The sequence below is a fragment of the Meriones unguiculatus genome, chromosome 8, assembly GCF_030254825.1.
Source record: "Meriones unguiculatus strain TT.TT164.6M chromosome 8, Bangor_MerUng_6.1, whole genome shotgun sequence".
NCBI lineage: Eukaryota > Metazoa > Chordata > Mammalia > Rodentia > Muridae > Meriones > Meriones unguiculatus.
The window spans coordinates 112,916,005-112,936,157 of NC_083356.1; the positions used below are offsets into that span (position 1 = coordinate 112,916,005).

The following is a 20,153-nucleotide window of genomic DNA, read 5'->3' on the forward strand; positions in this document are numbered from 1 at the left end:
AGTGGCCCCAATCCTTTCTCTTGTGTAGCTGACCAGGAGATGGTCCCATGACTGCTTCGAAGTCTGTGGCTCTACCCGTGAAAGCCAAGCATGCAATTCACACTTTCCTGTTTCTGTTTTGGGGTTTTACTCAAGATCTAGGTGATTTTCCAAGGGAGTATCACATGCACACCTCACCTTTCATGCTTGACATATCAAGCAAAATGAAACATTGGAAATGACTCATCCAACGTCCCTCCCTGTTCCTTTAACCGTGGTGAAAGACGAGACAACAGAAGTGAAAGGTGCAGACTTTTTAAGCAAAAATAATGTGTGAATACATTAATATAAGCTAAAATGCCATTCGAGCTTTCCTTTCCAGGAAATATTATTTCCCCTCTACTTAACACTTCCTGAAATAACTTGATACTATGTTTCATTAAGTTCTGTTTAAAGCAATAACAGCACAGCCTTCATGTCAGACCACAGTGACTCAACACTTATGTAGATAAAGTGACCATTTGTGGATAAATTCATTTCCTATCATTTGGGTAGCAGAGTACCCAGAGTCTTCCTAAGATTGCGTGTCTGGGACTTCGGCATTACAGCAGAGGACAAACTGCCTACCTGGTTTCCATGGTGACGAGGGGCAACACCGTGATGCTGCTTCTGGCTGGAAGGGTCACAAGGGTGGGTCCTTGTGTTTCACTACACTCGACACGTTAGTTTAGATGGACGTGCCAGTCAAGAGTCTTAACACACTCACGGTTCACCTCTAACATTGCTGAGTCAGGTTAGTCTCATGTGTGAGTATGCAATTGCATGCACACATATATGAAGTGTGTATATGTGTAATCTTGTGTACAGATAGGTGGTGTAAATGTGTGTCTGAGTATACGTGTGTGTGTGTGTGTTTGTAATGTAAAACAAGCTTCATCTAATTTATCATTAAGAAAAACAAATGCCATTTCTGACCTCAGTCCTATTTAAAAAACCTTAATAAATTATATTTGGCCTGTTTTATAAGCGATTTGGCCTGGTTATGTGTAGAAGAGCTTTCAGTATTTTGTGTATATGGAAGTGCTAATGAAAGCGATGTTTCTGTAATTTAACCAACAGAGCTTTTCATCTCATTGAAGGCTACACTAAAATTGAATGTTAGAAAAGACAACTACTTTTCCCCAAATCAAATTTAAATACTCCTTGAAAAAAGTAAATTAAGAAATTTGTAATCTGTAATGTATATACTTTGGGCCCTGTGAAATAATTCTGCTGGTAGAGTTGTTTGCTGCCTAGCCTGATGAACTGAGTTCAGTCCCCAAGATACACATGGTGGGAGAAGAGAATCAGTTACTGCAAATTAATCTCTGACTTCTCTACGTGTTCTTGACCATGAATGTGCACAAACACACACATACATACACACTCGCACACACAGAGACACAGACACACTAAAACTGTATAAATGAAAAAAATACATTTTAAAATTTGTTTTAGGAGGGTGGTCAGTTTACCTGCATTTGTCATTGCTCTTTTTGGATGAAATTTGGGCTTAAATATTGTGCTTAGCATAAATGTGAGTCTATCCTGTCTCCTTTAAACACCTACATGAACAGAAAAGAATATAAATTGAATTCAAGGAAAGTTGGATTTGGTTTCCTGTGGTCAGTTTAAACAGCCTTTAAGTTCTTCAGTTCATAATGGAGTCTTGAGTTTAAGGCAAACAGTAACTTGATGCTAAAAGGAACTTGGCTGTGTTAATTGGCATCTTGTTGAGTGCTTTTCATTATGGTCATGAAAAAAGTCATTTCGTGTTATTTTTTAGGGTTTATTTTCTATTTGTACGTGTGTGAGGGGCATGCATGCATACATGGGCACATATGCGTGTGTGTAGGTGCCTGTGGCGGCCACACTAGGGCACTAGGTCCCCAGGAGCTGGAGTTCCCAGGTGCCTGTGGGTACTGGTAAACAACCCCAGATTCCCTGGAAGGTTCTCTTAACTGCTGAGCCATTTCACAAGAAGCATGTTACATTTTTTCAGCAGAAAGGTAGATGGAATTAAGTTTTAAGCTTATGATTTATTTCCTCGGCCTATTTCTTTGGAGATATATTTATGTCATATTAAGAGTAGTGGAGGTAAGCCATTACTGTAGAGACATACAGCCGCCGCTAATGAGAAAGCCTCTCCAGGAAAAAGTCTACATGTGTTAGTATCTACGTGCCTTCCCGTGTGACAAAGAAAGCCAACACACGGTTACCGCAGAGGGTGTGTTACACAGGTCCGCCTGTGGGCCTGGGTTTGAAAGGTCTCCATACTAACTCACTGCCATGTAAGAAGTCATGAGAATCCATGATTGCGAGCTGTTGCTGACGATGGGCACACTGACTTAGACGGCTCTCTGTGAATGTATGCACCTAGGCGCAGTGCGGAATATAACAGTATCTTTTACATAGAGCTCACGTAGGCGTCATGATGTCTGTGATCATTTATTTTCAAGAAGAAAATTAGGCACAGAATCTCCAAAGCATTCAAGTAATATTGTGACTTCATTTCATAAGCAATGAAACTGGAGTCCACACAGGCACGAAGTTTGTCCATGGTCACTGGAAGACAGAGCCGAACTTGCACACCTTAATTTTATTTTGGCTCAATGCCCTCTCAGCCTGATTTTCACTTCCTGGCACGGATTAGAACTTCTCTATAAAATCAGTGGTTGGTATATGTCTCCTCTCTCTTTAGTGATAACAGGCAAAAAGTGCCTTGCTTCCCTCAACCATTTGCACATGACTGCAAATGGTCCCTACCTTTGAGACTCTTGATCCAGCTCTTGCTGGATCATTCAAACAAACCCACATCTACACCTTACTTTTTCCTTTATGGCATGTACTTTTAAAATATTTTAATCATGCTCTGAGATGGCTCATTACATACTGAACCTCTGGCCTGGTCCATCAGGAGCTTAAGTAACAATTCAGGAAAGTCTTCAAAATAAGTTTCCTTGAAAAACTAGGATTTATGTTCTCTGTAATTTGGGCTATTCATGGAGTGAAAGCCTCGGGTTCTAATGAAACAATGCTCACAAATTTGTTCACAATATCTTTTCTACTTATTTGTCTTCCCTTTTATTGTTATAAAATTAAAAGTTTCCCTACACTATAAAATCTTAGGCACTCTGACAATTAGGGCTTGTTTATTCATTTATTTATGTATGTGTATCCTTGCTCGTGTTTTGTTTTCTGTTTGGTGGTGCTATTTTCATAGTTGGAAAACTGCACTTGAGGACAGAGGCATCTGGGTACATTTTCACTAATAGGCTTGAGCAACTCTTGTTTTGCTAACTTCTGGGCTCCGGCCAACACACTGAGGGACTTCTCCCAACTGAAACGGCATCTTCGACCTCAGCCCGAGTGTTGATTATCAAGTTGTGAGTGTCCAAAAGGGTGTCTCGTCCCACACTTCATCCAACGTGAGTTAAAGATGGTGAGATAATTACAGCCCCTTGAAGCCAGATGTGCAGCTCCAGAGCTCTGTCTGCAGTTATTCAGACACAGTTTCAATTCCAACAGGACTGGCGTGCGGAGGGCACTCACTTGGGACTGCTCAGCCAGCTGTGCAACTTTTATTTTGAAGAAAAAAAAGTTGAGCCTCAGAAACGGGCTGTTTTAAAGACAGGGAGGGACTTAGCCTCGCCGGCTTGACCAGCATGAGGAAGGAGCTCTCATGGCTTCAGTAACTTAGGGGAGCTCCTACCTGGGTGTCCCTCGGAGTAGGAAGGTTTCTGTCTGTTTGTTTTCCGGTTCTGAGGGTCTCCGCTGTTTCCCTTGCCTGTTTCAGCGTGACTCTGGTGGGTTTTGCACACCCTGCTCTGTGGGGGAGTGCCCCGACGTGCCTGTCTTATGTGGCCTCTGTGGACACACTGCCCAGCTGGCAGAGAACAGGGAAGTTTTCTCCCAGCACCCAAAAAGAGAAAGAGGAAACCACTTTTTCCCTCTGGGCTCCTTGCAGCACAATAGCTCAGGATAAGCTTCCACGGTTCCCTCCCTGGAGTTTCTGGAGCACTTTCCAGGAAGAAGTTAAACCGTCATCTTTAAATGGATGAGTATGTCACAATCAGGAAGAAACATCTCCAAAGACCCATCTTTAGGTAAGTCCTGCTGCATCCCAGGTGACTCCAGGGCTCTCAGCCACGGTGGTTTCTCTCCATCTTCAACCTGAGGAATGTGGCACTAAAGCTGCAGCAGAACAGCAGAGCGTAACTTCATGCAGACAGAAGAAATCCTTTTATTTGCTACTTCCCAAATCTCCGTATACAAGCTCTTATCAATTCCTCAAAAATACGCTTTTAAAACATCTTAGCTATTCAAGCTCATGAGTGACATAGCACTGGAAAAACTTTTGAAACGTTGTGCAATCTCTCCCTGTTACTGAGCGAGCGGCTGCACACTCTTCGAATTGGAAAATACAGTCCTTGGTTCTTTGAACTGATTACACTCAAGGGCAGGGTTTCTGTGCTGAGATAAATTTGAATTTGATAGCTACTGTACTGGAGTGTACATTTTCTAGATCTTTGGGAGTATTAGGCAAGCATTTAGGAAAGACTAGGGCAAAGAAGAGGACTGTAGCACATAGAAGGTTTATTTGGGGGCGGGTGTATGTGTCTGTATGGAGGGGAATGCTTTTTTCCTGGGGGGAGGGCAATGATTTCTAATTATTTGTTTTAGCTTGGTTGTTTGGTTATCTGTTGTGTACTTTAGAATTCAGCACTGAAAATTAAAAGTTTTTAGTAGGTAGAAAATGAACAGTTTCTGCTTCTTAAAACAAAGGACTGAACTGTCAGCTTTGTATTATCTCCCACAAAGACTGTAAGCATGCAAAAATCGTAAATGTTAAATAGCAGGCACTAGCCTCAAGCTGCGGCTTCTAGTTGTTGAATTAGGAGTAATGTAGAGTAACGGAAATCCATTGAACAGACTCCTGTTATTACTTCATCCTGAATATGGGTGGATCTTAGAGTGAAATTACAAAAATTGTCATCTTATGTACTAAGTAAATACTATTACAGTTTCATTAATAGAAATAGTATACCTTGGTAACACTTGACACAGTTATAACATAAATCTGTTTAAAACATTTTGAAGGTAAATTATACTTAAATCCATGTGTATGGACTTAAGTATGATTGATATTTACTTAAGTGTGGAAATACTGTAAAACAACTGCTATAACCATAACTGCTCAAAAATCCAAAACTGTCCTCAGTGCATATTTATCTCAGAGGCCTTCCAACCTTATATAACTAGTTAGTGACCTATGTAATAATAAATGGTTCTCTATTTTCTCTCAAGTTGATGGTAGTTACACGAACGGCTCAAACAGCAAACTACTTTTTGTTTAGTAGGCAGGTTGGACAGAGGCAGACCTACCTAGCCCTCTTTTCTGTGCATCGTATGCCGTGTTGGAGTGTAGGGGATGGAGGTAGGTGGTTTTTAGGCCAAATTCTTTTCACTCCTCATATATATGCTCAGGTCTTACCTGCTGGTGGACATCACCCTACTTAGAGATACATTATTTAAATAGAAAAACCTGGCTCTTCGTGAAAGTTAAGATTTCCCCTAATAATCACAATAAAACACAATGAGCTTAGATTTTGCTTCATGCTTCTGGTGATCGGGGTGAATCCTTCTGATTGCTGCAATGAGGCCATACTTTCACCCAGGCGGTTATTTCAGCAAGAGTAGGACAGGTCAGATGTAGGGGTAAGATTTACTGACAAGTGGCCTTGAGGTCACTGTCATCACTTTTATTATGCGTGGCAATGATGAGCGACGAGAGCAGAAGAGTTTTGCGTGATTAGCCATAACTCCTCGGAGAAAGGACAGTTGGAAATCGGCTTCCTGATACCTATTTGTAGTGTTAGGCACGCTGGCAGTTGGGGCAAACTCTAGTCGGTATTTTGTCCTTATCTCATGCTCCTTCCGTTGGCACCTTGACGCCTTGTACATCTCAGTCATCTAGAGTCTCTCACTAGAACGTCTCTCCTCAGGCCTGGCTTCTCTTCTCAGAGGTCTGCTCCAGAGCTTTCTTACTCAGTCTGTTTCTGCCTCTTCCTCTACGTCTCAAGGGCTTCGCCATGGGTTGTCAGTCCGCTTGGTGAGAAGGTCTTTCATATGTGCCAGGAGAACCACATAAATTTAACAGACCCTTTGTAGCCTAATAGCTTAGCTGCCTATAAATAATTCATTTAAAGTGTTAGCAAGACAGGTAAGGCCTGGAACTTTTATTCTGAAATTCTAAATTTCTTCAGGTAGGATGGCTTTCCTGGTAAAACTCATGGCTCTAACTCAGCTCACCTGCGCTTCTCTGCCAGACTCAGGACATTCTCGTGTATATGTGAGCAGGGCACTCAAACGCAGCACACTGCAGGAGGAAACCGTACCCCAGGAAAAACAGATATTAGGGATACATTTTTCTGACACTTAAGTGATCACAGAGAAACGATATAAAACTGCTTTTAAATTCAATTTTTGAGATAGAATTAAAGTTGATTTTTTAATTCACAGAACAATTGTAGATTTAAGAAACCAAAAACCATTCATTAAATGGAAAAAAAAAAAGTAGGTTTTGGAGTAGTGCATACACACATCTCATGGTTGGGTTAAGAAGCATCTAACGTAATTTAGAGCCTGTTTCCCAGAATGTAAAGCTCTCATACACTAAGAATTTTCAAAGTGTTGCACATGGTAAGGCTATCAAATCCTTCTTATAAAGGACTTCCTTAGAGTGAGCATACATACTGAAACACATTTTCAGGCTATGTGAGGCAAAGAGCAAAAGCAAAACTCCTTTAATGGCCAAGGCAGGAGTTTGTATAATCTTGTTTCTCTAGAACTTTGGGATGGGCCCCAAACATTTGTAAATGATGTTTTCTGAACACACATGCTTCTTGTAGGTCCTTATGACACAAGCTTACACAGAAGAAAGACAATTCTTCTTCCAGAGGAAATAGTACAGATATGATAATTTTCCAGGAAGGAAACATCACAAAATGGTATTCCTATTTTTTTTCAGCCAACAGCACAAATTTCTGCTCCTCAGCATTTACAAAAGAGGGTCATTAAATTGACAATGTAAATCAACCATTAATGAGAGAGACCTCCTACACACACATGACTGTAGATCTTTCAAGTCCCCTTTCTGGATGAGCAAAGGATTTTTCTCTGGGGTTTGATACCTGGTACTTGTATGTCTTTCTCATTTATCATTTTATTGAGTGTCATCAGTTTATATTTTAATGTTATAAAATTTAGCACAATCACATGAAAGACCCTCGTGTAACTTCAGCAAAATAATTGCTAAAACCATTTCTGTGTTATCGAATTCATATTGTTTAGTAAGCTTTCTTCAGTATCATGATGAACCAACCTTAGAATGTGATACCAAGAAAACTCTGTTTTTCCCTAAGAAGCTTCAATCACAAACCTATTTCTTCTTTGAATGCCTTTTTCCTGCAGAGTTTAAGTATGAGCTTTTGCTCTGAGATCACCTTCTGGTTCATTCTCACATTCTTTTCTCTGGATTTTATTGCATGTTAACTTTTCCCATTGCAGTTCATAAAAGTGGATAGGTAGTATGAAATGCAAGGGTTCTCACAGGTTAAATGTCTGCTTTCTTTGTAAGCATCAACCTTTTTCAGGGTTCAAAATTGGGTAAATTATTTTGATGGTGATTTTCCATTAGGAGTACCATTTTAAAAAGTCATAAACAAAACCAAATTACACAAATAGTTCTTCATCAGCCCTCGTAATGAGAACTACTCTATTCATTTGGGATCTGAGACACTGAAGGGTGATGCTGTCAGGGCCGAAGACTAATGAAAGTCATGCTGAGCTCTTCCCAGCCTCCCAGCCCATAGAACATGCTGTTTCTTCTCTTTATGTGCTTTCAAAAGCTTTATTTTTACAAGTATCTGTTAACAGTGGAATTCTGAGTGTGTTTTTGGCAGTCATGTTCTGTTCACATAGAAATGTCGAGTGTATTAGGATGGAATGGGAAAACCTATAAAAAGATACTAATTTTGTTTGTGGGTCTATTGGGTAAGTTCTGGGGTTTATGATTTATAAAGAAATATTATAAAATAAGTTACATATTTGTTGGAAATACCTACCATTCAGTTGGCACCAAAAAATCTTTTTGAGTGTAATCATTGTTTCATATTCCCAGTCTTTAGCTCAGAGTATAAACATGCTATCAAAGCCCAGATATAAAGAGGACCGTCTTTCAGGTTGTTATACATTATAACGGAGGGACACCTGTCTACAGTAGTTTTTATAGGCTAGATTTCCAGATGAAACTCAGTTCCATATTCTGGTATTTCAGGTGGGTACTGAAATTTCCTGCAGGGCTTGAGGTACAACTAAAATTGGCTTGAAGAAATAGTGCAAACCATGAAACTCACTTGAAAATTTAAAGGAATTATGATGCATTATTAGATGTTTTTGTTTTGTAAATACTTAGGTATTTGGTATCACTTAATTGAAATATCTTTTGAGTACCTGCTTTACCCCAGAAACAAATAAATAAATACATTATAGTACAAGCTCATCAGAGTACAGGAAGTTACACAGAAAATAATGGTGTAATGAATACACTCTCCTTTTTATTCAGTAAGTTCTATGGGTGTGAGAGTCTTGTGACTCACATACAAATTATAACATAAACATAACACAATTCTGTATTTTTAAATATATCTTTTCATTTTTTTTTGCCTGCAAGATATGTTTATAAATTTGTTTAGTTACAAAAGAAAGATTCAGGCATAGTGATTGCATGAGACTTTATCTCAATCAAAAACTGAGAGAATAAGAGCAAGAACAAGAGCGAGTGCAAGAGAGAGACCAAGTATGTGACTTTGCAAGGGAGACAGTCATTGGCAAGTTAGGTTTAGAGTTTTCAGAAACGCCGACGCTAATTTTTATGTAGGTGATGGATAAAAGAACAGAATAGTTACATTTAGGTTTTTGCCTTTTGCTTTAAAAGTGGAAAGTACTTACAAAAAAGTACTATGTATGTGTGTGTGTGTGTGTGTGTTTGTGTGTGTGTTTGTGTGTGTGCATGTGTGTTTGTGTGTGTATGTTTGTTTGTCTGTGGTAGCCAGAGGTTGAGGCAAGCTTTCTTTCTGTATAGCTCTCTGCCTTATATTTTGAGAGAGTCATTGATCCTGGAGCTCACCATTTCATCTAGACTTGCTGGCCAGTGAACCCTGTGAGCGCCCTGTCTCCTCCCTCCTCTACTGGAGTTGGCATGTGGCAACATGCTGGTTTTCCTTGAGTCCTGGGGGTCCAAACTCAGATCTTCGTACTTGTGCAGCCAGCACATTACATCCTGAGAAGTCTCTCCAGCTCTGGGAAATGAATTTAAAGTTTAGAGCTCTGTAGAGCAGTGGTTCTCAATGTGTGGGCCATGACCCCTTGAGGGAGGCATGTGACCTTTCACAGGGGTCACCTAAGACCATTCTCTCAGATATTTACACTGTGATGCAGTTATGAAGTAGCGATGAAATAATTTGTGGCTGGGGTCAGCACAGCATGAGGAGCTGCATTCAAGGCTTTAGGAAAGGCGAGAAGCACTGCTTTGGAGCACGAGGCTACTTAACAGTACAAGTCTATTCCAAAACCTGACGTGTTTGCTGAAAATTGATCTTTCTGCTGTAGATGTCAAGGGTGTTATTGCCCCTAGTGAAAGGTCATTGAATTTAGAGGACAAGGACCTGATACAAACTGATCTTTAACATGCGTTATGAAAGTCAAAGCAAAACAAGCTCATTTGAATGCAAACAAGTAATGGATATTATTTAAAAAAATAATTAGACAGTAGTGAGCTTATTTAGTTTTCCAGGCAAAAGTGGAGGTTGCTCCATTTTTTGTTTGTTTTGTTTTTAGGTTTTCAAGACAGGTTTTTTCTGTGTAGCCCTGGCTGTCCTGGACTGGCTTTGTAGACCAGGCTGGCCTCGAACTCACAGAGACCCACCTCTCTCTGCCTCCAGGAGTGCTGGGAGAACAGGTGTGTGCCACCATGTTTGCTCTGATTTTAAGTGGTAACTATCGATCAGTACACCGAAGTTTGGTCTATGTCCTAATTTGTCATTGCTGGTGGAAGAACTAACTTTCTTCCAACACCTTGTATGGAAGTTATGTGCATATAGTTTTCTAGACAGCGCCATGATAGGGATGAATTCAAAACGGACGGTTTCAGCCAGAGAGCCAAGAGCCGGGAGCAGCCTGAAGCATGGGAAATTGTCTCTTACTCAGCTGCGCACACCTTGTTTCACAGGCAAGACAGCTTGCTGGTGCTTGAGGTTATTTTGGGAGTTTGGTATGATTTAGAAATGGCTTTTCAAAGATCTGGAATGTCTGAAATGAGGAAAACCAAGATTATGTACATAGAACAATCTGCCTAATGGCCTCACATCATCTGGAAATTCTTAGGTTTTGAGTAATTAGCCTTGTGTGGATTTTGTCTGAGTAAAAATCCAGGAGCAGAAAGTCACACCAATGGACGCCTGTGAAAAGATGACCCCTGGGTCTGCAGACAGGGGATAATTTTAAAGATGTCTGCAGTATTTATAAACCAAGCCTCTTCAGTTCTTTGCCTGGATATAACATGGTTTTGACAGTTTGTTCTCATGGGAAAGCTTTAGTTTATTTACGAGTTTGATTGCGGCTGCTTGGACAGGAGCTCTAATTGAGGAAAATCCAACATTTCCTGAACTGGAACTGCTGGAAAGTGGAAAAAAGTCCACTGCACCAGAGGGAAATAGTTGTTCTTCTCTGTAGGCTATCTTCCCACTCTGTTCCTGCCCCTCCACAGCCTTGCTTTTTTTTGTGGAGAGCCGTTATTTCTCACTGAACTGGTATTCACTTCCAGTGTTTTTGTAATTTAAGACTGGCATCTTAGGATGGTATTTTAAAAAACTTGTGTAAATGTGTAGGAGTTCTTATCTGTGTACATGTATGTTAGGTAGGCTTGTGTGTGTAGGTGTGCTTGTCTTTGTACGTGTGTGTGTAGGTGTTTGTGTTTGTAGGTATGCTTATCCATGTACGTGTGTGTGTGTGTGTGTGTGTGTGTGTGTGCAAGCATGGCTGTCTGCATGCTGGCAGCTGTTTGTTGACATCAGGATGTCTTCCTCAGTTGATACTCTATCTACTTTATGAGACCTGGACCTTCTTGACTTGGAGAGGCTGGCTGGACAGTGAGTCCCAAGTTCTGCCCACCTCTGAGTCCCAAGTTCTGCCTGCCTCAGCACCCCAATGCTGGGCTTATAAGCATGTGCTGTCAGGCCTGACATTTCACCTTGGGGTGAGGATTTGAACTTGGTTTCTTGTGCTCACTCATCTATTTCTTCAGCCCTAGAATAGATTTTTTAAATAGATAATCCATCAATTATGTATTTTTTAACCAGCTGTATACAGGCATAGAGAATTATGAGCTCTTAGCATAAAATATTACTTCAGCTTTAAAAAAATATTGCTATTTAATTTGACTATTTTCAGGATCAAAGAGTTTGGAACAAATTGATTTAAAAACCATGATAATGAAAGAATGAAGCTATGTAATTAACACAGGACAGTGACAATTTTATGGGTTCCAATTGAGGAAAGAACAGAAAGTCTCAGGAGGTCAATTCACTTTTAAGTTACATCATTAAGTCAAAAGTTTGGATGGAAGCAGGGCTCTGTGGAAATCTGGGAGCAATTATTTGTTAGAATCTCTAATGAAGGGGCCAAATGCTTATGTCTCCTCCTGCAGTGATGTTTCTCTGGAACACATTAAAACAAACAAAGGAGACTTGCAGATTTCTGGGTCCACAGCTCAGCACTTGCTATTTGGCTGAACTGACTTTGGTTGTTTGTAATCTTATTCATCCATTAAAGGGAAAGAATATTGTCTAATCTTCCATGCTGTAAAGCAGCCTCACTGATTACAGAGGACAAGAAAAATTCTTAACGGAGTGGTGAGGTCCCGGTAGGGGTTGGGTGGATAACGGTCAGGTGGGGAGCACCTGACTCCCAGGTGACAGCATGCCGGAGATGCCTAGTTGCGACATTTTAATAGGTTTAAAGTTTAAAGCAGTCTCGCCTCGTTGCCTAACACAGTGTTATTACCCTGTAGTGACATCCATGTCTTCCCAGCTCCTTTGGAAAATGGACTTGCTAGTAAACCCGAGAAAATCAGTTATTTTAATGGGAACTGGACAATTAATTATATAATTTTAGACAATTCAATTCTAATTCTACTAGTCCACTGACCTGGAAAGTCAGTTTTGGAAGCAGCAGCAGGAACCAGCTCTCTGACATGCATCTGACTTGTAGCTCAGTCGTAGCTCTAATGTGTATTTTCCTTAGGTTTAAAGTTTAGTATTTTTTTTTCAAATATGTTCTTTACATAATAGATCTATGGTAATGATTTCTGTTCCTGAACTGTCCCAAATATCACTGTGAAAAGCAAATGTGTTGGTAAAGGCTACAAATTCGATAACCTCTTTTTTGAATCAGTGACACAGAATGGGTATTTTCGCCTTTGTCAGAATCACAGCTTACAAAACAAAACAGAAACAAAACAGAAACAAAACAAGCCTCTCTGAGTTCAGCAGGTCTCGGGATAGAAAGCTTTGATGTATTTCTGAAGCTCTCCAAGCTCATGTTAGCTCAGCCCCTGATGTGGGCCTGTTTCCTGGGATGATAGAATTAATGCACACTAGAAATAGAATATCTGGAAATGCTCTTAATAACATCATAAAATTATTGGACATAGAAGCCAAAATTTTTCTTTCTCCCTTTCCCCAAAAAAGTCTCCTGGAAGAGCTGGTGACACACACCTCTAATTCAGGAGGTAAAGGCGGGAGGTTGGTATGTTTCAGTGTGTTAGCCTGTCAAGAAAATGAATTTTTTTAAAAAAAAGTTTTTAAATAAAATCCTGCTAGGTTCAGTACCTCTGATTATGGTTTTTCCTCTTAGAAATTCTTTTGTGTGTCTCTTTGTGTGCGTGTGTGTGTGTGTGTGTGTGTGTGTTGGTAGTCGTGTGTGCAGGTGAAGGCGCCACATGCGGAGAGTACAGGATTGGGTGTCAGTCTTCGTGCTCACCTCGTGGGTGAACGGGGTCTCTGCTGTTCTTCGGGCGCACACCGAGGCCGCCTGACGCTGAGCTTCCGGCGCTGCTCTGGCTCGACCTGCGTCTCCACAGACGTGCTAAGTCCACAGGCGGTGGAACTACTGCGCTCTTCCAACTCAGGCTCACTGAGTCATCTGCCGAACCCTCCTCCTAAAGAGTCCTTACGTCCATTTTTCTGAGGTAGATCTCCACAGGCCACCAGGAACGCTGATGTGATAACAGTTCTCAGCTTCGGCTGTATTTGGAAATCGCTGGAGACTCAGAAACAAAACGCCAAGCGCACAAGTGCCTCAGCTACTTCTGTCACTTTGATCGAAGCCCCTGGTGAAAGGGAAGGAAGGGCTCTTTGGGCTCACGGTTCAAGGGGCCTCGCTGCAGAGGCTTCCAGAGCTTGAGACACCTCCATTGCTGCATCCGCTTTCAGGCATACAGGGCCCGACTCGGGAAATAGCTCACACTTTGAGAGGGTTCCAGCCTCGGTAAAACTCTTCTCCATAACCCCTCCCAGCCGTGGCCGGAGGCTAGCACAGTCTACACAGCCCCTGTCGGTGCACTCAGCGGCGTGTTCCCTATGCGATTCCAGGCTATCAAGCTGCTAACACTAACCTTTTTAGCAGGCGTTCTCAAGAAAAATTTCTGGCCAAGACCTAGAAATCAATGTCGTCTTACACTGTCTACTTCTCTCATATGGAGTCAATCTCGATAGTGCAGCACGGGGGAACTGCAGGTGTGGAAAGGAAGGCGGCCCACCGAAGGCCCTTTAAGAAAGAACAGGTTTCGGATAGGCATATAGGAGGAGAGACCGGCAGAATCGGAGCCAGGGGTCTGCAAAGCTGTGTGACCGGAAGGCCCCGCCTGGCCAGCGCCCCAGCAGGCCTGGGTGCAGGGAGTGGCTGATAACAAACCAGAGACCTGCCGCTGACTCCTGCTCTCTGCAGATGTGCGTCACCGCTTCTGCGATGTGAGGTCAAACCCGAGCTGAGCTCGGCACTTCCGGAGTGTCCGTCCTTTCGCCCTCGGACCCACCGCCCTGATGCACTCCGAACGAGGCGTTATATTTACCCTTGCTCCCTGTGTTCACTCCCTGTTAGAAGCTTCTGCAGAAGATCTTATTTTTATTTTTTATAATAGTTCTCAAAATGCATTCCAAGTTATAGTCCTCATTAATGTCCTTAGGAAGCGGTGTCTGGAAGGAGCCCCAGTCACCTCTAAAGTTCTCCCAAACTGCTTCGTTTTCTCTGCTTTCCTCCTTTAACAAATTGTCTCATTTCTATTATCTGGAAGATAGCTTGACCCCAAGAAATGTTTCCACAGCTAATATTTTCCCTCTCATCTCAGAGAAACACAGTTGCCTGGCTGGAGAACAGTGAATGTTTATTATGTAACCAAGATAGTGTGAGTTTTAGGGAAGGGAAGAAGAAATATTTTGAAAAGACAGAAACAATGAGCAGTGCCTCATTATTGAAACAGCTGAGGGTAAATGAAGAAATGACAGGCCGGAGAGCGGCAGGATTGTCACACGCAGGGTCGCTGCGAGCTCGGAGCGCTGGCCTCAGCCTGCTGCCTAGACCTGGAGTCTTTTCTCTCATTTCCTCCTGAAAAGATTTAAAAAAAAATGCCTTTAAACTAATACATAATGAAATTTAACAATTTAAAATCTGCAATTAATGCCACTTGAGCAGTAATTGCTTAAAGTTGTATAGAATCCTATATAAGATATTTAATTAAATTTTATATGCCTGTTTTATTTTGCAAACTATCTCCATGAAGCAGGAAGATTCTAGCTTCAAGGTAAAAGGGCCAAACTCCAGGGGTCACAGGAAGCTAGAGGAAGGCATTAAAAGCGACATTCGGAGCAAACAGATTGTGTGCTTACAGCTACAGGTTTTATCTTCACAGTGGCTAGTGTTTACACACAACGCACAGCGTCGTCATCGTGATTTCCATGATCGCTGTCTCTGGAAGACATGGAGAGGCAAACAGAAAGCCCCAGTCATGTGATCTGTTGCGATGATTGTGGAAACGTGGGTTTTCCAGGACACGTATGACGGGCCTAACTCGGAATTAGAGGGCGCAGAGCGCTGTTACCGGCTGAAGGAGGAGGAGGGGGAAAAGAAGATAAAGTTCAGGCTGTTGCTTTGAGCGTGTTCCTAAACAGAAGAGATTTGTTGCTATCATAACCTAAACAACCCTTTCCCAAGCAGCAGAGAGACCCTGGAGATCCTGGCGCATGCGGCTTCCTGGGTGTGCAACCCGTCTCGGCTGCCTTGCCGATTCATTAACGGAAAACGACTAAAATTCGGAAGTACTCGCTCTACTCCTATCTCTGTTTGTTTTGTTTGAGTTTCCGTTTATTTGTCTCCAACTATTTTATTTTATTGTAAACGTCTTCAAATGTCTTTTCTAACGAGAAAAAGAAAATCTCACAACGTGCTAAGGCAAACCATAGAATGCCCTTGAAGCCTCTTTCTTCTCATTTAAGGATCAGATATTGAGAATGGGGAGATGGCTTTGAAAGTAAGAGCACTTGCTACGCAGTCATGAGGACCTGAGTTCGAATCTCGACCCATGAAAAGCTGGACGTGGCCATGAATACCTGTGACCCCAGCAAGAAAAGACGCGACGAGAGTCTGGGAGCTCCCTGGACAGCCTGCCTCGCTGGCTCTATGAGCTTCAGTTTTGATGAGAGATTTTTATTTCAATGATTAACGTACAAAAGAGACACCCAACCTCCTTTCCTGGCCTCTACATGGATACACACAAGCACATGTATACACATATAGCACACACACACACACACACACACACACACACACACATACACACACACAATAAAAAGGAAAAGGTCAAATCTTTACTAAAACTCTGTATTTGCTACCGAGGGATGGTAGAGACATAATTGGCATAAAATTATTATTCAATGGTGTTTCAATGGTGTCTACACAATTGGGGTGGAAGCAGGGCTGCCGAGGTTCAACGTTTTTGTCCCCATGCACAGCCTGGATAACGTCATACACTTTCTCTTTCTTCCTAGCTACCATCACACTGGTTCTCCTTTCCCTTTGGCTCAGTTACCAGTTTGGCCCTCCTGAACACCATGTCACACTTGACCAGTGAAGAACACTCGTCTACATTTAATTTTCTTACCTCCCCTGATTTAAACATGCGGGAAACACTCTGATATTGGTTCTTCCGGCAGCCACTTCCTTTCCCCTCCCCGCTTTCTTTTGTCAGATGTCAAAATGTTTCACGACACTAACGTTTTGCCAATAAGTAGGCTGTTTGGAGGAGCTATGCTCAAATCTCTTAAATGCTATGGTGTTCAACACCCATTAGAATAAGGGGTCTATGTGTGAGCAGGAAGTGACCTTTGGACCCCAGGTGGATGTTGCTTTGCAGTTTTCCTTTAGTGAATGGGACCTTTTGAGGAAGAGCCTGGATTTACACACTCAAGACTCATCTGGGAATAGAATTCTTAGGTGATGTTTTCACAACTTACTGAGTTACTTAGAAATGTCTCTTAAATAATTTGTTCCTCTCTCTCTGTCTCTCTCTGTCTCTCTCTGTCTCTCTCTCTCTCTCTCACACACACACATTCATTGACTGGATGACTGCCTAATACTAATTCAAAGGGATTTGTTATACCTAATGATTTTACAAGAATCATCTCTAAAGCACTTGGGCAGATCCCTCAGGAACCTGTCTCTTGACTGGGAAGTCCTTCATGAGATACTTTTACAACCATATACACAGAAGCATATGAGCACACATTCATGGGGTAACAGTAGAACTTTCCCGAACCCTGTGTTTATGTTAAAAGCAAATATGGAGGGCAAAGGTATAATAATGAGGCTTTCCACAACTGATAGCAAATTTCCTTTATGTTATATATGAATAAACATGTGAGGGTTATAGCTAGTTGTTGTTTGGGTCCTACAGCTTAGCTGCTTTATCCCCCTGTGTGGAGAACTCTTAAAGTGTAAACTGTTGCTTGTAGGGTCAATCCTTTCAACATTGAAATCTCAATTTTTATGCCTTTTATTTCTTGTCTTCCATAACAAAACAATGGTCAAATTTTTCCAATTTTGTCCTCAGCAGATTTTTTTTTTATTTCTCTCCTCCCTTTTTTGTGCCTGAAAATATCCATATTTTACCCGCTCAAAAATGACTTGATGGTGCTTGCCAGACAAGGCTTCTAATTTCCACTTCCACAGTTCCTTCCTTGTAGAGTTATCAGATCTACTTCTAAAGCTTTGTCCTGGCTAGATCATCCCTTTCTTCTGTAGTTTGTATGCCCTTCATTTCTACCAAGTGAAAAATTAAGACCACTGACATTTGCAAGACTCTTCACCTATCCTATCTGCTTCTCTTGTTGTAACTCCTAAGTTATTCTTGGTGACTAATTTTCTCTAGGACCTGCTTTGTTCCTCCTGCTCTCTCTGTTCTGACCCATTGCCTTCACTCTCCTGTCTGCACCATTATCTGTCTTTATGGATGCTGCAAATACTACTTCAGTACTGTCTCCAGGCAAGTCTTCTCAATCACTCACCTAGGAGAAACGTTTCTTCTTCCTGAGCTTTAACAGCAATAGCTCTTGTTCTTCATTTGTAGCATAAACACTTCTATGCATATTTCTCAAGAAGTTTAGTCTTTAATGAATGCGCTGTTTCTCCTTAGTGTGGATTTAGTAAGGTCTTGCCTTATTTGTAAGATATAAAGTTAGAAGAGAGCACACACCATTCTAATTTCAGTTTTATAGAATCATCCTATTGGAGCAAGCTCATAGACCATCACACAGCCAGGTTAAGGAACAGTCTAAACTTGCCCAGGCCCAAACTCCATCCACTTCAGTGATCCTCTGTACCTAAGAGTGGCCATCTGTCACGATGGAGCTTATGTAGGACTTCATTCTTTCACTAATCCACCACAAATAAAAGAAAGAAAAACATGACAGAGCTGAAACTAGAAAAACATATAGCTCTTTGTCCTCTTTCTTTATCCTCTCTACTCCCAGGAACTTTTGCCTGCCTTCTTCCTTCATTGTTACTTAACATTATCTTTTCTTAATCTGCTTTCCAAATGTTATACTCACAACTGTTTCCACAAATACACATGTTGTATGACTCCAAACAACTATAAGATATTAAATATTTTGGTTAATCACTTACAGCTAGGTAGTACTTGGAATTAAAACTAGAAAACAAGTTTTAGCTTTCTGTCTAAACCTTCTAAACCTTCTAGCTTTGCTCATTTATATCTATTCGTGTTCCAGTCAATAATTGTAACAGACTCTGAACGTTTGGTATGACTCACTCGCAATATATCTAACTATCAAAGAAATATAAGATATAGGCATTAGAGATAGAACAAACAAACCAAGTTCAGTAATAGTAGGTAGAAGGTTAGCCTGCTTGCACTAGAGCTGATAAGATAGTGTCAAATATAAAATGAATAAAAATGTTGACTAGTGAAAGTTGAGTCATCTTATAAATATGAAAATTTAGAGTACCACCTAACAACCAATCTTCAGGGTTTAAAATGAATATATATACATATATAAATCAATATATATGTGTATATATATATACACACACACATGAAGCATGGATGATATATATTATATATGAAATACATAATATACATATGATATATAGCATACATATGATATATATATATAATTTCTAGGAAAATACACATTAACTTCTGCAAAAAGAAAATATAATATCCAGGCTTGATGAGAATTTGAAGCAAAGTTTCTCAAGTTAAACATTGTTAATGTGTAGTAAATTTTTCTGTTATAGCAACTGGGGTTCCATGTTTTGATACTAACGTAAGCAGATGTGTTTGTTGTGGCTGAGGAGGTTCTGCTGAAGCAAACAAAACTATGGTTTTTAAAAAAACTGATAATATTTGTTTTTATTTTTTATGCTCATTGGTGTCGTGGTTGCATGCCTGTCTGCAGAGGAATTTTAACCCAGCAATATGGCAACTCTGGTGAGGGGTCACATCCAAAGACTTAGGTCTGTGTGCTACACCTGGAATAGAGACATGCCATTAATTCGGAGGAATCTTTAATTCCTCCAGCTGGAATACAGACAAGCCTTTAGTGCATCGCCTTTAATCTCAAACAGTGACGTCTGTTTAGGGGCAGACAAAGTGAGGAATTAGAGAAAGATTTGACAGAATGAGTCAGAGATAGGATACGCCCAGCTCTGATGAGAACAGACAGGAAAGAGAGGCTGCTGAAGAGCAGCAGCACATAGAGAAGGGAGCTGAATTTGGAGCAGTTCAGTTGAATGTAGTGGAGTTCCGGTGAGGGCAGTTGAGTTATTTCATCAGCCAGGGCAGACAGTTCATGGAGTTTAGAGGCAGTTTTTCCAAGAGAAGCAACTTAGTGAGAAGCCGGAGAGAAATCAGCTTGACTCAGCCAGCTTGCAGAGGAGTTTTGAGCAAGAACAGCTGAGTTTAACCAGCCAGCCAGAGTTCAGAAAGAACTAGAAGGGTGAGCTTGTTCAGCAGTAAGTTTCAGAGGCTGAAAACATTCTAGGTTAAGTTAGCAGATGGAAGCTGAAGCCTTCACGGTCCAGCCTTGCAGAAGATTAGATTGTTTGGGGGCTGGAAGCTTCCAGGCATAGGCCTAGGCATAGTTAGAAATGAGAGAGCTCAGCTCAAGCCATGAATTTGTACAGTCTGCATATGGCTTCATCTCATCCCATCATCTGAAGAAATAAACATAACATTTATATGTGTATGTGAGGGCATCAGATCCCCTTGAACAAGAGTTACAGACAGTTGTGAGCTGTCATGTGAGTGCTAGGAATTGAACCCAGGTCCTTTGGAAGAATAGCCAGTGCTCTTAACCGCTGAGACATCTCTCTAGCCCAAGTAATTGGGATTCTAACACATGACTTGTGGGCCTGAACAGATGTACAACTTTTTAAAGCTATAGTATCTGCTAAAGAGTGATAAAAGTGCACACATTCTAGTTTTGCTAAGGAGAAATGAT

General features: G+C 41.1%; 1 protein-coding gene across 4 annotated transcripts in view; it reads left to right on the forward strand.

Moving 5' to 3' along the window:
- The window catches only part of Pde1a (phosphodiesterase 1A), a 256,931-nt gene that overhangs the window by 67,877 nt on the left and 168,901 nt on the right, over positions 1-20,153 (forward strand). The window contains exon 1 of one of the 4 annotated variants that reach the window (XM_021659806.2): positions 3,676-4,124. The exons of the other annotated variants lie outside the window; for them this stretch is intronic. Coding sequence (XP_021515481.1) covers positions 4,072-4,124 — 53 coding nt within the window. The 5' untranslated portion in view covers positions 3,676-4,071. Of the gene's footprint in view, positions 1-3,675; positions 4,125-20,153 lie in introns of those variants that run through there. 4 annotated transcript variants of the gene reach the window in all.